This window comes from Manihot esculenta, chromosome 8, assembly GCF_001659605.2.
Source record: "Manihot esculenta cultivar AM560-2 chromosome 8, M.esculenta_v8, whole genome shotgun sequence".
NCBI classification, from domain to species: domain Eukaryota; kingdom Viridiplantae; phylum Streptophyta; class Magnoliopsida; order Malpighiales; family Euphorbiaceae; genus Manihot; species Manihot esculenta.
In genome coordinates, this window is record NC_035168.2 from 40,221,131 (window position 1) to 40,235,825 (window position 14,695).

Consider the following 14,695-nt stretch of genomic DNA (forward strand, 5'->3'; position numbering starts at 1 on the left):
CGACAACGTAGTTCAAAAGCAAAAGCAAAGCAAATAGAGTACTAATGAATTCGTAACTGGATAGCTGCACGAGATGCTCCTCTTCTTGAGCTCTGCAAGATGTTCAAGTAATTCTTCAAGCTTCTTACACCAAGATAATCCCAGAATTTCTTACATATTGGGGTAACTCTGTGTCTCCTGACTTGGGAAATATGTCCCCATTTTATGCTTGTCTATCTTGAGTGATTCTCCAGCGAAGTAGGCCCTCGATTTTCAGGAAAATATAATTGTTGTCGTCAATTCCTGGAGCCATTAACTTCCTTTGGACTTGAAATTAAACAAATTCCACAGATTCAGTTGTGTCTTCCTCAACATCGGCTTCCTCCCATTCACCTTCTTCTTCCTCTTCCTCACCACCTGAGTTCCATTGGTTGAGACCAGCATGCATCGGATAAATGTCAAGATTGTTTCCCTCGTCTGGTTCGGTAAGCATCTCAGTCTCCACAAAACTATGTTATCAACGTCTACATCAGCCTTGCCATGATGAAGAGAATCCAAACTATCAAAACACTCGCTTAATTTTATTGTCTGCGAGAACCCGCCGCTATCTTCTAGAACCGGTTGGCGATGTATGGGAGCTTGTAAAAAGAAAGCTAAACTCAACAGAGAAAGGTAAAAAGCATGTAAGAGAATGCAATCATCTTCAATGCTCAAGTATCGTGCCTGAAAATCCATGTTTGAATCAATGAAATACTGAAATCACTATTGCTTATATATAAAAAGAAGAAGACAATGACAATGATGAATAAAATTTTATTTTATTGATGGCTTATAATCAAAATAAAATATCAGCATATCATACTTAAGTTGCCAGTTGGTGAGATGCTGAGAATGAGAAACCTGGAATTTCTTAAATTATTTGATAAAAAATAACTTATCATATGCTTCAAGACTTATTTAATATATTTTTAAAATTTGAAATGTTTATTTACTCGAATATTTGACACTTCTTGATTAATTTATGAAGTTATATTTATAATTAAATAATAGTTTTTATAATAATATAATGATGAATAAATAAATAATTTAATTATATATATATATATTTTTTAGACAATAATTTAATTTTATATTTATAATTATAAATAAATTTGAATTACATAAAATTATTTAATCAATTTAAACATAAATATTTTGTTAAAATAATTCTATATAAAAGTTTTTCACAGATAGATGGAGAAAAAATTGTGGGGGAATTAACAAAGGGACAAATATATTTATTAATTGTTATTATTAATATTAATAATAAAGAAAGACAGAAGAGTCCCTTTAGCGGATTCGTTTCTTGTCCGGTTGTGATCTGTCTTACCCCACACTGTCTGGAACTGGAACAGTGGAATTGCTACCTCCCTAAAACCCTCCATTTTCTGCACGATTATCCTGTCATTATTCTCCTTTATTATGCCATTTTTGCTTAATTATCATGCTCCTCTTATTCTCATTACACTAACATTTGCAGAGATTTTTCTTTATTCTTTAAAAAATTTCTATTACTTCTCAGAATATTTCAAGCCCTGAGCTATCCAAAATAGGAACCAAATAGCAGCAATCAATTGGGGTTTATGCATTTTCCTTACCTGGAATTTCCATATCCCTCTAAAATGGAAAGCAAAACCAATTTCTAGCTATTTCTCTTCAATGTAACCCCCCACTCTCATTTCCTTTCTCTACAAGCTCAACAATCACTTGTTTATTTTTGTAGACTCGTTCAGTGAAAAAGAAATCTGGGAAATGTTCTTTCCAAAATTCATGTGAATGTCCAGGTGGGTTTTTGTTTTCCTTTTGTTGGGTGCTATTATTTATTTTATTTCAGATGTGAAAACCAAACACATACATAAGGGATGTGAAATGAGGTTTGGAATTATGTTATGATGGACAATGTGGGTTTCATTGTTTGCTGTTAGAAAAGTACAAATGCGGAGGATGTGGCGAGAAGGACAGAGGAGGAGCCCTCGAATATCTGCTTTAGATGCGAGGAAGGCTCAGCCATCGAGGTCTCCTGTTGCTCGAACTAGGTGTAGTACCACTACTGTTACTAGTACTAACACTAGTTTACACGTAGAGCATCAGCAAAAGAAACGCCGTTGTTTGGATAACGGTGAGGGGCCAGCTTCCCGGACAAGGGCCACGAAGAAGAGGAAGCTCAGACCTCTTCAAGATGTGGGTTCTCCTCCAAGTGCTCAACAGGTTTTGCTTAAATAATTATTTTGTAACCCCTTTTTCTCTTTAAGTTTTATCATAATCTGTTTCATTAATTTTCAGTTGTTTCTCTGAAATAAAATTTACCCATGTGTAAATTTTGTGCTCTTTTCCTGTTAATGGCAATGATTGAGTTGGTCATGCTCAGCGTACTTTCATCTGGGATATTGGTTGTTGAGGGATTTAAAGAGGGCTTTTAAAGTAGATAAAGGTGATTCTTGAGAAGCATTTTAATATTCTGTTCCTGGGAGACATCACTAGACCAGGCAACTGGACTCCACCCCACAGTTTGACTCCAGAACATTCTTTTGTTTTATCTGATCATTTTACTATTTTTATGGCCTCTTTTATTATTTGGTTTTGGATTTCAAGGTATCGTGGCTCTTTTCAGCATCTTTATTTCTTCAAAATTTATTGCTGCTAGTTTCTGCAAGGTGGTTAGTTGTATTAATCTAATCTTCATAATCAGGTTCAAGAAGTCTTCTGCTTCTCCACAATTTTAAGGAATTCAGCTTTGCATTTGTTTTTCCTAAAAAATCTTGATGTGGTTTTCTTTCGTTGATAAGAAGTCACTAACATTGACTCAAGGAACACAATTCACTATGTGTAATCTTGTTCCTGAAGAAAATTAGTACTTCTTCATGATGTAGTATTCAACTTGCGTTTGCATTTATTATGCTCTGTGAGTTTGGCTTCAGGATCCCAAGTCCAGTGATGAACAGGATGGAAGACAAAAAAGTCAAGGAAACCTTATAAGAAATAGTGGTCTGCCTTTTTCTCCCACCAAGATGTAAATTTAAATCGCCTTCTTTAGAATTTAACTTAAATTGGCATGTTTTTTTTTTTGTCTTATTGGAGGACCAGATCAACCCATTGTGCAATGTAAAGATAGGACAAAAAATGGAGATCCAGTTTCCAAGCCAGGTTACTTCAGTTTCTATGAATGTTGGATCTTCAGTTTTATTCATTTGTGACTTTAGTTTCAATTATTTCAGGTCAATCACTTTCCGCACCATATGTGTCACAGATGCCAAAAAAACACATACTTGAGCTTATTCTTGACATATTACAGAGGTGGCTATTCTTTCCAAGTCATTTTTATTTCAAATAATGTGGACTTGTTGTAAGCATATAATAATTAAGCAACATTTACATTTACTTATAATCTTCTTTTCTCGTGTTATTTATTTATTATTTTTATATTTTTAGGAGAGATGCTTATGAAATATTTGCAGAACCAGTCGACCCCAATGAGGTTAGTACCTGGTTAACTGATTCATTCTAATATATCGTTGATGTTATTCTCCTTTTTCACTTATTATTCTGGAGATTTTGCTTTTTCTCTAAATAAGGTAGAGGATTACTATGAAATTATCAAAGAGCCTATGGATTTTGGGACTATGAGAGCTAAACTTCATGAAGGAATGTATAATAGTCTTGAACAATTTGAGGTTTGCTTCTTTCTCAATTACTACTCTCCTTTTATTTCTTAGGTAACATATTTTCTTTTTGCATGTTGATGACTACATAACCTTGCCATTTAATGATCCTGAAGCTTCTGCTTTTTTTTGTTATGCAGCATGACGTGTTTCTAATTCCCAGAAATGCAATGCATTTTAACTCCTCAGGTACAATCTTTTTCAGACAGGTACGATCAAATATCTTTGTTGACATTATGAATAAGTATTCTTAAAATTCTCAGTAAAGATAGTGTTACTGGTTCTTACTAGTTCCTGTCAGTGGAATGCTAAATGTCAAATCATTGTTGCTACAGGCTCGTGCCATTGATGAACTGGCTAAGAAGGTTTTTCATGTTCTTAAAACTGATCCTGAGAATTTTGAATTGGAATTTTCGGGGACTAGACGACGAGCAAGTAGAAGACCCAAAAGTGAAGCTAAGAGTTCAACTTATAGCTCAGTATCTAAACTTGCCACAAATTCAAGATCCAATAATGTGACACCCAGTGCATCGGGAAAACCTGTGTGCAATTCAGCAAACAGTATAGCGAATTTAAGAACAGCAGGACAAGTAATTCCTCGGTGCGCTGCCGGTGGTATTTCTGCTCAATCAGACACAAGGGATGTTGAAGTGCCTTTAGGTAAGAATTGAATTCTGGTCTGATTCTCTAAAACTGAAATATAAAGTGGGTGCGGGAGTAGAAATCTGATAAGGTTGCATGTTCTAAACCTTGTGCTATTTGTCTATCTAGTTTTCCAATGTGCATGATACCATGATTTTCATGACTACTTGTAGAAGAATAAACATAAGGACCATGCATTCACTAAATCAAAGAAATCCATTAATACAAGTCTATAGAGGATTAAACATGGGGACCATGCATAATTTGTGTTCATTTAATCAATGGGATTCACAAGTATGAGGTAAATGATTTATCGTTTTGGCATAAGCTCGTACTTGGATCTGCTTCTCAATAGACAATGCTTGATTTTGCCTTATTGGTTTATGATTTCACAGTTTCAGCATAATGAATTTATGCTTCATGAAATTCTCCATTGTAGATTCCATGATTTGAACTTTTTCAGATATATGAATTAATATCCCTCTTCTCTCTCAATGTGTGTGTGTATGTGTATGTTTGTGCGTGCATGTGCATAGGTGAGTGTGAGTTTTGGGTTGTCAGGGGAGATGAAAGCCAGCACTGAAATTCATCAATGCAGGTTGACTTTTAATTGCAAAAACCAATATTATTCTGATCACCATTTCTTTGCATCAATCATAAAAATCAACCCAAAGTTGGATTGAAAAAATTTAGAGGCATATAAATTGTGAAGCAAAGGCATCAGTTATTTTTTAGTCTTGTCTTGAACTTAGAATTTGGTTGCTCATTTTCATTAGTTCTCCATCAACAGGGTTTGGAGTTGATAGACGATCTGGTTCTTCTGAAGCAGATAGGCGTTCTACATATAAACCTTGGTTGTCCATCCTTAGTGAGAATCATTCAATTGTTTCAAAAATTTATACTAATTCCAAAATGCTAATGCATGTAAGTTATTTCATGTAAGACGTCAAGTTGATCTCATTTCCATCTGTGGTTACAGGTGTTTGAAATTCTTTTTACTGATGAGAACTGATAAATATTTTCCTCATGCAGGTGAATCAGCAGGACATTAGTTATAAGAAAAGCTTAATGTTGTTTGTTAAAGATTTAGGGCCAACAGCCCAAATGATTGCCCAACGCAAGTTAAGTGGATGGTCAACTGAAGCTAACAATTATCTATATTCAGATTCAAATTGGCCTAAGGCTCCAAACTGTAAGAATTATGTGACTACCAGCTTTGCCCAGTGTGTACCCACTTCCGCGGATACTTCAACAACCATTAAGAAGTCTCAAAACTTAAGCAGTGGTGACAGGATTGACATGGGTAATGCTGATAAAGGGAAGAGTTCTTATTCTTGTGACCAAATAGGAACCAGTGGCGCCTCAGTGGCAGTGGCCTCACAGGATAATGGTACGAGTACGTTTGGGGCCATTAGACTAGAAGCTGTGAGCAGCAATGATACAAAAGTTGAGGGTATTTCTAAGGATAACAATTTTCAACAGAATCAGAATGGTAGGATACAAATCGGCTTGCATTCATCCATAATTAATGCAAGAGATATGAATTTTTCAGATGCTGGTTTAAACGACAAAGACCTGAAGTCCACAAAACTGAAAATGGAGAAAAGCAAGATGGATGACAAACCATGGTTACTGAATTCAGCTTTCAAGGACAGCTTTTCATCATCTTCCTGGTCCTTAGAGAGCATGGCCTCAGGTGCATCAGGTTTTGGTCAAACTAGAGGGTCCATGAATAATCTGAGTGTACAATATCTGATAGGTTATGATCAAGGTGGAATTCATGAACTTGGTAGTTCAACTGAGACAGATTGGTCATTAAAATCAAACGAGGCGTCAACACAAGTTTCCCAGTTTATATTTGATCTACCCTTCCTAAGGACACGACTTGACGAGATGAAGCATTTGGGACAGAAGAGATTTCTGCAAGAGAGCTCAGGTGGCCAAGGAGGTTTTGTGGATAGAATGAGCGAGAGTTACCGCGATAAACCTCCACACTCATCTTTAGATACTCAGCTTGCTAGTTTGGCTCTTCAGCTGTGAGAAGCGAATATATATCACAATATATTAAACCTTGTAAATATGCATATAATGACTTTCTATTTGCATCATGAAAAACCAAGCTTCTTGCTTCTGAAGAGTACATTGCAAGTGCTTCTCCCTCTTTCCTCTTAGATTGTACTTAATTTTTGTCTGTGAAAGACAAATTTTTAATTTCTTTTTTAATTATATACATTTTAAAAATATTTTGATAAATTTTTTAAAAATAAAATAAGATTATAATAGTTAATAAAAAGTGTACAATAATTTTAAGACAATAATAATAAAAAAAACAATAATTATGAAATGCAATGATTAATATTTATATAATATATTCGTTCAATCAATTTTACACTTTTAAAAAAAAAATAAAAAAAAAAGCAAAAAGATAGACGTAGAATTACATTATATTTACATCAATAGCAACTCTTTCGCTCATTAATGTTGTCAATAGATAAGATTTTGAACTTTTTTTATCCTTTACTTCTCATATGAATTAAAATCAAATAACTTCTAATATACTTTTAATTATGAAAAATAAAATAAGAATATTTGACTTACTGCACGTATAAAATAATTTCCATTTTGATGATCTGAGATCCAATAGGATAGGGTTTTACAAGGGTTTTTGTATGGAAAAATAAACTTAAAACTTTCTGGGGAGGGGTTTCCCTTTTATCCATTTCGCTATGCTTGTTGGTGACGTGTAAAGGCCTTTTCATGATTGGGACACGCGCCTCTGACATACAGATTCGGGCGTACGAGGGTATCAGCCGCCTGCTCCATGCGTAACAATCTCTGATTCTTCTCGTGCGTACGCTTGAACGGATCTGCTAGGTTGTCTGGATATGGCTCTGGAAACTGGGCTGAGCCGAGAGTCGGGCCGGACGCTGGACCTGAGTGGAGAGGGCCTATTAGTCGCGGACTGGGCTGATTCTGAGTGAAGAAGCTGGGTTGAGCCCGGCCTTGAAGGTTAAAATGGCCGGGCTTATTGTACATATCAGGTGCGTGGGCCTCCACGTTATGGGCCTTCGGCTGTGGTCAAGCCCTCGATCTGGGGTAGAGAAATCCAGCGGTCATCAATTGCCCCTTCACCTTCTCGGTAGTTATTGCTTCCACTGCCGAGGGGGTGAATATCGAGAACCATTATGACCGCGCCTGTTCGTGTTCAGATGCCTTAATAACATCCTTTCATCTTTCCGTCGTCGTGCAGTTTTCGAATCCTAAATTGATGATCTGCTCTTTCCCCTTTCTGGTTTTTCTTCATTCTTCGTGTCCTTTTCTGTCTTTGCTTTCTTGTCATCATTATCTGGGCATGTCCTTTCTTTCCTTTTCCATGACTATCTCTTTAAAATCCTGACACCGTTAGCTCAGAGTCTAGCATAACTCTGCCCCGTGCCGAGGTCTCAGACTCTGGTATATATCAACGCTGATTTTTCTTCATTCTCAAATCCTTTGTTGGAACAAGAGGTTCTTCCTTTCTGCTTCTTTGTCTGCTTCTTTCCTCTAGCGAGACTGTTTTGTTTTATCTGCAAAGGATTCATTTGATGCTTTCGTCAAACGGAATGAGGTGAGCTTGAGTTTTTATTGCTTCGTTGCCCCAGGGGTTTGTTTCAGTCTTGCTTTTATCATCTTGATGGAGAATTGTTTCTGACCTGTCTTCGTTTTGAAATTTTTTGCAGTACCTGAGATAAGAATGGGTCAGTTCAAGATTCTTGGGAATTTGATGTTACTTCTAAGGAGTCTGGACGGTGCTTTGGAGATCCTTCTGGTAGGGCGGCCGATAAGTAGGACTATTCGGCAAGCTGCTGAGACTGCTTTACCCAGGTCGTCTGGCCGGCCTCCTCCTCAGTTTGCTGTCCGAGCTCCAAAGAGGTTCTGGGCTGGTGAGAGGTCTGCTCCTTCTTCCGAGAAGAGAAAAGAAATTTCCTTAATGTCCCCGTCGTCTTCTTTTGATATAAATGGAAGTGGAGAGAATGATCAACTCATTGTTCCCTTTGATGTGAAGTACCAGTATTATGCAAAACTTTGGTGTGAAGTACCAGTATTATGCGAGACTGAGATCTGCTGCACTCAGTCAAGCTTCTGGCGATGCCTTCGAATGTATGCTCTGTGATCCCCTTAGAGCCGTCACTAGAAAGCCCGTGTTTTCATGGTACATTCGGACAAGCTCGGATATTATATCCTGTTCGTATGTATCGTGAATCACGTCTGGTCAATCAGGGTGTCGACCTATTATAGGGGAACAGTGAGAAATACTTATGGGAATCAACTTGTTCAGTTCCCCTATAATAGCGAGACAGATCTTGGCCTTTTCTGAAAAACTCACATTCCGAGCTGCGAGAAGTCCTCCGAACTGAAGACTAGAATAATAGGGTAGGTGATAATCGTAGATGATGAAGTATCCGGATATGTAAATCCTTTAAGGGTGGTCTTCCATTCTGTAATGTAGGCCTTTGTAACGTGCTGTAATGTACTTTTCTTTTAATGAAATGCTTGTTTTTCATACTTGAGCTTGTTCTTTTTTCTGTCATGGATGAAGTACTGATACTGTTTTCTTCATAGCCTTAGCCGATCAAACTTTATTTTTTCCGATCTGACCGTATTTCGTGAACTCTTGCTTTTGATCGATGGGCCGAGCTCCGGGCCTACTTAACCAACTGGGCGGTTGGTTTGCTTTTTCGAGCTTGACTAACCGACCTGTGAGCTCGGTCTGTACTTGATGGATTGAGCTTTGAGCCTCCTTTAGTCGACCGATGTAATACCCGGCTCGAGTCCGGCACCGGAATTCCTGTAGTCCGGTGGAATCTCGGGTGTCGGAACCCTCGAGAAGGGTAATGCATATGTTTTCTAAAGTTTTTTCACTTGTTTTCATGTTTTGAGGTGTTAAAAGCCGTGAGTTTTGAAAGACGGGTCCCGGCGACCTTAAGTCGATCTGGATCCTAGTGCCGGTGGCAGTTCGGTTTCCGGGCTGTTACAACCGAGCTCTAAAGCTATGTTTTCCAAGCTGGACTAATCCGACCTGTGAGCTCGACCTTTTAATCCTCGAGTTAATTTCTGAGTTCTCAGTTCTGTATGACCCCGAGGTGCTCTTGTCGTCTTTTTCCGACCTCACAGCCTCTGTTCGATAAATCAAATCTTATAACTTTTTAAGTGATAAGCAAGTCTGACCTTTATCATGTTCCCATTATCATGCTCCCTTTTGCTTGTACTTTTTGAGTCTTTTCTTGACTTGCCCCTCTGTTTCCTTGGTATTTACCATGGAGGTGGTGAATTTTTGCAGGTTGAGTTACTGTGACTGACGAGTTGGGCTTGTAGATGGCAAATGGGCTTATGTAGATGAGATGTCACTGTGGACTTAGCCCTTGTGGAGAAGCCCAGCGATCATCCTTTTGCCCCTTTACCTTCTCGCTGGTTATTATATAACCGTTGAGAGGGTAAACTTCGAGAGTAATTAATGATCGCGCCGCTTCCAAGACAAAACTGTTCAGATCAACATTTCATCTCATTACTGCCTTTCATTTCTAATTCCTTCTGTCTTCTGAAGAAACTAGCTCTTTTCTGCTTTCTGTCTCCCTGCAACTCCTTCTGCTTTTCTCTCCTTATTGCATTTTCAGGTACGCTTCCTTGTTCTTCCATGGCCCTTTCAGAGCTTCCTGATGTTGTTGACATTGGGTCGCATATTACTCCTTCCAACATAACTAGGTACATTTCCCGGAGGCTCTTAGATACTCCTCTGTATCTGATTCGAGCACCTTTTCCAAATGAAAGGATAGTTCTTCCTTACCCACCCCCTTCGGGTTTGGTGGATCCCCAAGAAGGTCGTCGTATAGTGTTTTTCTTGAAGCAGAGAGAATTCGGTCTACCGTTTCCTTTCACCCCTTTCTTTATTGAGGTTTTTGAACATTTCGGGGTGACTCCTCAGATGTTATCCCCAAATTCCATTTTGTTCATGTCCTGTTTTGAGTCTATCTGACTGGGTTGGGGTTTTACACCCACGGCCTGTCTGTTCGTTACTTTTTTCCGCCTGGTTAAGGCGGTTCAAAACTTCTATTACTTTTCTCCCCGTAGGGGGTTATCTGTTCTCACAGGCTACAAGGATTCTATAAAGGGATGGGTAGAGAATTTCCTTGTGGCGGAGCTGAAATTAGAGTTCGCCAGAACGTGGGAGATGGATCTAAGTTGGGGGGAGATCTTTCTTGGGTGCAACGAGTTGCCCCAATTGAGTCTTGTTGAGCAGGTGGGGTTGCTTCGACTGACTTCTGTTGAGAAGAAGTATGACGTCGAGAAGTGTATGTTCGTGTCCAATCTTAGGGATATCCGGGACACGGGTATAGTGCCTTGTCCAATTATTCTATTTCTTCTTTGCCCGTAATAGCAGGAGATATGCTGACTCTTTGTACTTTCGTGTTTTTTGTAGCTTCTGAAGTAAAAATGGATGATATCAAGTTTCCCAAGAACTTTGTCCTGTCTCGGGACAATATGCATGCGATTTTTGACGCTTTTGGGGATGGGCGTTCAGTGACTGAAATTGCTGCGGAGATGGTTCAATCTGCTTCCTCCAAGAAGGTTAGCCGACCTCCTGCCAAAGCTTCTTCTAGAGCTTTGAAGCCGAGCTCCCGCAGCACCAAGCCGTCTAGCCGCGGTGGGTCGAGCTCAACTCTTAGGCCTGCTGAAGGGTCTAGGTCTGCCCCAGCTTCCTCGGAGGGCGTGGGAGGAACCTCTCTTCCTATTGTGGCGCAGACCCCTACCGTTGAACAAGTAGAGCAGGGTATTGCCCATTCCCCTGGAGGGGTGTCAGGGGAAAAATCTGAGTTCCCTGTTACTAAAGACAAGGAGGCCTCTGGGACAGGAATGGAGATCATCCTCCTAGATGACCAAGTCTCAGAGGTTTCTGCTCAAAATGCCCCTGCCTCTGTGAGGATTGGATCTGAGGGCGTTCTACCGAAGACCGGGGATAAACGCCCAGCCCTATCCAAAATATCTGCTCCATCTCCAGCTCGGAAGAAATCCAAGGCTGCCACAGGACCTTCTCCAGCTCTTCCTCCCCTTGGGAAAAAGAAAGGTGTTCCTGCTGTGCCTTCATTGTCTCCTTCCGGCAACGTTCTAAGTGCGTCGGACATTACCCCCGAGTCTCCGGCCAGTGCTGTCGCCGAACTGCTCAGGGAGCGGATGTTCGACGGAATTACAGAGGCTTCGGATCCTCGTCTTCTTGCCCTGACTGGTCTTTTAGCCAGTTCTACCAAGGAGCAAGTGTCCTTCCGATCTCGCTCTCGTGAGGAGCTTGGATCTTCAATTAGAGAAATGCTTCTAATGGTAAGTTGTTTTTTTCACCTCCCTTTAGGTTTTGCTTCTTTTCTTTTTCTGACAGTTGTTCCTCCATTTTAGGCGACGGGCCTCTTTATGGAGGTGGATGCTCGTGATCGCTCCCTCCAGGAGTCTGTAGACCGCCGGATTGAGGAGGCGCGTCTGGAAGAGAACTTATCTGCAACCAGTGATGCAAGGGGTAATCTGGTAGCTGCTCGAGAGCAAATCCAGTCCCTCCAGGTGGAGCTGCGTTCGGCACTAGAGGCCCTTAAAAAGGCTGATGAGAAGGCGGCTGAGACAACAGGGTATACCAAGTCTTTAGAAGACGAGCTGTCTCAGACTCGGGAGGTTCTCCGAGTGTCTGATGAGAGGGCAGCTGCTTTGGAGGTTCGCTGCGAAGGGGTTTTAAAGCAGCTGTCTTCTATGACAGAGGCCCTTAGCGAAAGGGATGAGGCCGTGAGGCAAAAAGCTGAGGTCCAGCAACAATATGGGATCTTAAAGGCTGATTTTGAAGAGCTACAAGCTCAACTGGAGGAAGCGAAGGCTCAGAAGGAAGCAGCCCTAGCTCGGGTGGAGGTCCTTGAGCAGGAGTTGAGCACGAGCTCTGATCGTATCAGAGATCTGGCTTCATCGGCTGAGGAGTTCAACCTTCGCCATCAGCAGCTCAACCATGAAGTCAGGACCTTGGAGCGTAAGTGTTCAGCCCTGCTTAAGGTAGTAAAGCATTTTGAAGACAGATCTCAGCTGGTGCGTGAGCAGTGCATAGCGGAATATCAGGAGTCGGATGAGCTGCAAAGGAAGATCGAGCAGGCCTGTGAGGCTCACCTCCAGGACTACAAGGACTCTTCCGAGCTTAAGGAATTTGTGGCTGAGGCCTGCGAAGCACATCTTAATGAGTATAAAGCTTCTGGTGAAATGGGAGCGGCTGTTCTTAAGAAAGCCTTCCGCATGTATGTGACCGGCTATAATCGTGGTTTAAGAGAAGCCAGACACGCTCCTGATACTCCTTTGGCCGAGCTTCGCAAGTACGAAGCGGACTCAGATGGCGAGCCAGTGTTGTATGGGGAGGATGATTTCCCTATGCCCCGAGGAGATTGCCGGAGGAATATATGCCGGCCAGCTGAGTCTTCTTCGGAAGAGTCCGAGCTAGAGGGGGAGGACGTGGAAGTCCTTGAGTCAGGGAAGGATGACCCTAACTCTGAGAAGGAGGATCTCCACCTTGAGTCAGAGATAGCTCCTATTGTAAACGTTGAGGGCTCTGATCCAAGGGGTTCCGAGCTTCCTTCAGATGTGACTGCAAATGTAAATAATGTAGGCGAGGGTGTGCTTACTGATGTAAGTCCTTTAAGAACTATTTATCCCCCCACCTCGTCAGAAGGATAATTTGTAATAGTTATTTGTAATAAAATATCAGTTTTCTTTTTCCTCAAAATACTCTAATATCTTTTTTCTCATATTTGTACACTATGTATTTTCATTCATAAGCTCTGAACTGCTCTTGGGTTGTAAGTTTAGCTAATAGTCTGAGGAATCAAATCTCATACCTTTTAATAGTGACTAGCAGGTCTGCTTTTTGCTTTTAGCCCCTTCTTCTTGGTTGTAAATTTGGATGCTTGTTCCGGATAAACTGATCTGGGCTTTGCGTATAGCCCCTTTTTATTTATGCTTCTAAAGATTTCTTCATTTATAAGCCCTTTTAGAGAGGGAGCTCGGCCTTTTTCTTTTGGCCTTCATATCTTTGAGCTTTTGAGGATATAAGGCTGTCCGAGCTGGGAGCCTAGCTTTGAGCTTTTGAGAATACAGGTCTGTCCGAGCTAGGAAGCCGGCCTTTTGTTTTATAGCCATACTTTTATCGTTAGCATCTGTTTTGAGGTCGGCGCTTCTTTAGCAATCGTGCTCCTTTTTTGGTAGCTCTGGGCTCCTTTCTTTTTTTTTTTTTGAGGTCGGAACTGTGTTTTTATGAGTGTCCCTGCATGGAAAGTTTTCATTTTAGGAGGCTTTTAAGCCCGACCATTTTTGTTTTCAGGAGATCTTACGAGATCCTGGCTATTTTTGTTTCGGGGTGACCTCGGGGCCCCGCCGGCTGTTTTTTGTTTTGTTTTGTTTTCCCGGGAGTTCTAGGGGATCCCGGTCTTCTTCGTTTCCCCGGGAGTTCTAGGGGATCCCGGTCTTCTTTGTTTACCCGGGAGTTCTAAGGGATCCCGGTCTTCATGCTCCGGGAGGCATCTTTATGATCCTCACCGGCCGTTCCGGGGTGACCTTGGGGCCCCGCCGGCTGTTTTTTGTTTTGTTTTGTTTTCCCGGGAGTTCTAGGGGATCCCGGTCTTCTTTGTTTACCCGGGAGTTCTAGGGGATCCCGGTCTTCATGCTCTGGGAGGCATCTTTATGATCCTCACCGGCCGTTCCGGGGTGACCTCGGGGCCCCGCCGGCTGTTTTTTGTTTTGTTTTGTTTTCCCGGGAGTTCTAGGGGATCCCGGTCTTCTTTGTTTACCCGGGAGTTCTAGGGGATCCCGATCTTCATGCTCCGGGAGGCATCTTTATGATCCTCACCGGCCGTTCCGGGGTGACCTCGGGGCCCCGCCGGCTGTTTTTTGTTTCTTCTTGAGGTTTTTGCACAAGATTCAGGCTCATTGGCCTTACTGTTGCTTCGTCGTCTCAGCTGGTTTTGTGCCTAACTGAGGTCTTGTTTCAGGGGATCTTTCTGAGCCCTGTTCTTCTTTTTGTTTTTACGTAGAGGAATGTTATTCTTTTTCGTGGAAGGACGTTATTTATAAAGACAATTCATATTTGTATAAATAACTTCCATTTACTCATGTTTGTCAAAATACAATGTTTTTCTTTACAAATTTTTCAAGGGAAGTACCTTTTTAGGTGCTGGATGTTCCAAGCATGAGGCTCGGGGTTTCCTTGCATATCCTCAATTCTGTATACCCCTGGCTTGACCACTTTTGTCACCTTGAAAGGACCTTCCCAGGTCGGTGCTAACTTGCTTGCGGCCGCTCTTTTTCCTGTAGCTTCCAGGTTTCTTAAG

General features: G+C 41.1%; 1 protein-coding gene across 11 annotated transcripts; it reads left to right on the forward strand.

The window, feature by feature from the left end:
- Positions 1-6,542, forward strand: LOC110620256 (bromodomain-containing protein DDB_G0270170). 11 transcript variants are annotated; one of them, XM_043959313.1, is made up of 12 exons: positions 1-662; positions 1,742-1,802; positions 1,949-2,226; positions 2,937-3,003; positions 3,097-3,162; positions 3,219-3,312; positions 3,448-3,493; positions 3,591-3,689; positions 3,818-3,886; positions 4,013-4,337; positions 5,110-5,243; positions 5,352-6,542. In XM_043959313.1, exons 1-12 carry the CDS (start codon positions 435-437, stop codon positions 6,357-6,359), a joined length of 2,475 nt encoding a protein of 824 aa, XP_043815248.1. In that variant the 5' UTR covers positions 1-434; the 3' UTR covers positions 6,360-6,542. The 11 variants fall into 11 exon arrangements, with proteins under 11 accessions (XP_043815248.1, XP_043815249.1, XP_043815252.1 ...); XM_043959314.1 differs by having other exon boundaries at positions 3,103-3,162; XM_043959317.1 differs by having other exon boundaries at positions 1,949-2,199.
- Positions 6,543-14,695: the final 8,153 nt, after the last annotated feature.

Excerpts from the sequence above, each read along its gene's own strand:
- LOC110620256 (XM_043959313.1), top strand. The coding sequence starts at position 435 with ATGTCAAGATTGTTTCCCTCGTCTGGTTCGGTAAGCATCTCAGTCTCC. Across the intron at positions 1,803-1,948 it reads AAATTCATGTGAATGTCCAG|TACAAATGCGGAGGATGTGG; the intron begins GTGGGTTTTTGT and ends CTGTTAGAAAAG. Across the intron at positions 3,163-3,218 it reads AGATCCAGTTTCCAAGCCAG|TTTCAATTATTTCAGGTCAA; the intron begins GTTACTTCAGTT and ends TTGTGACTTTAG.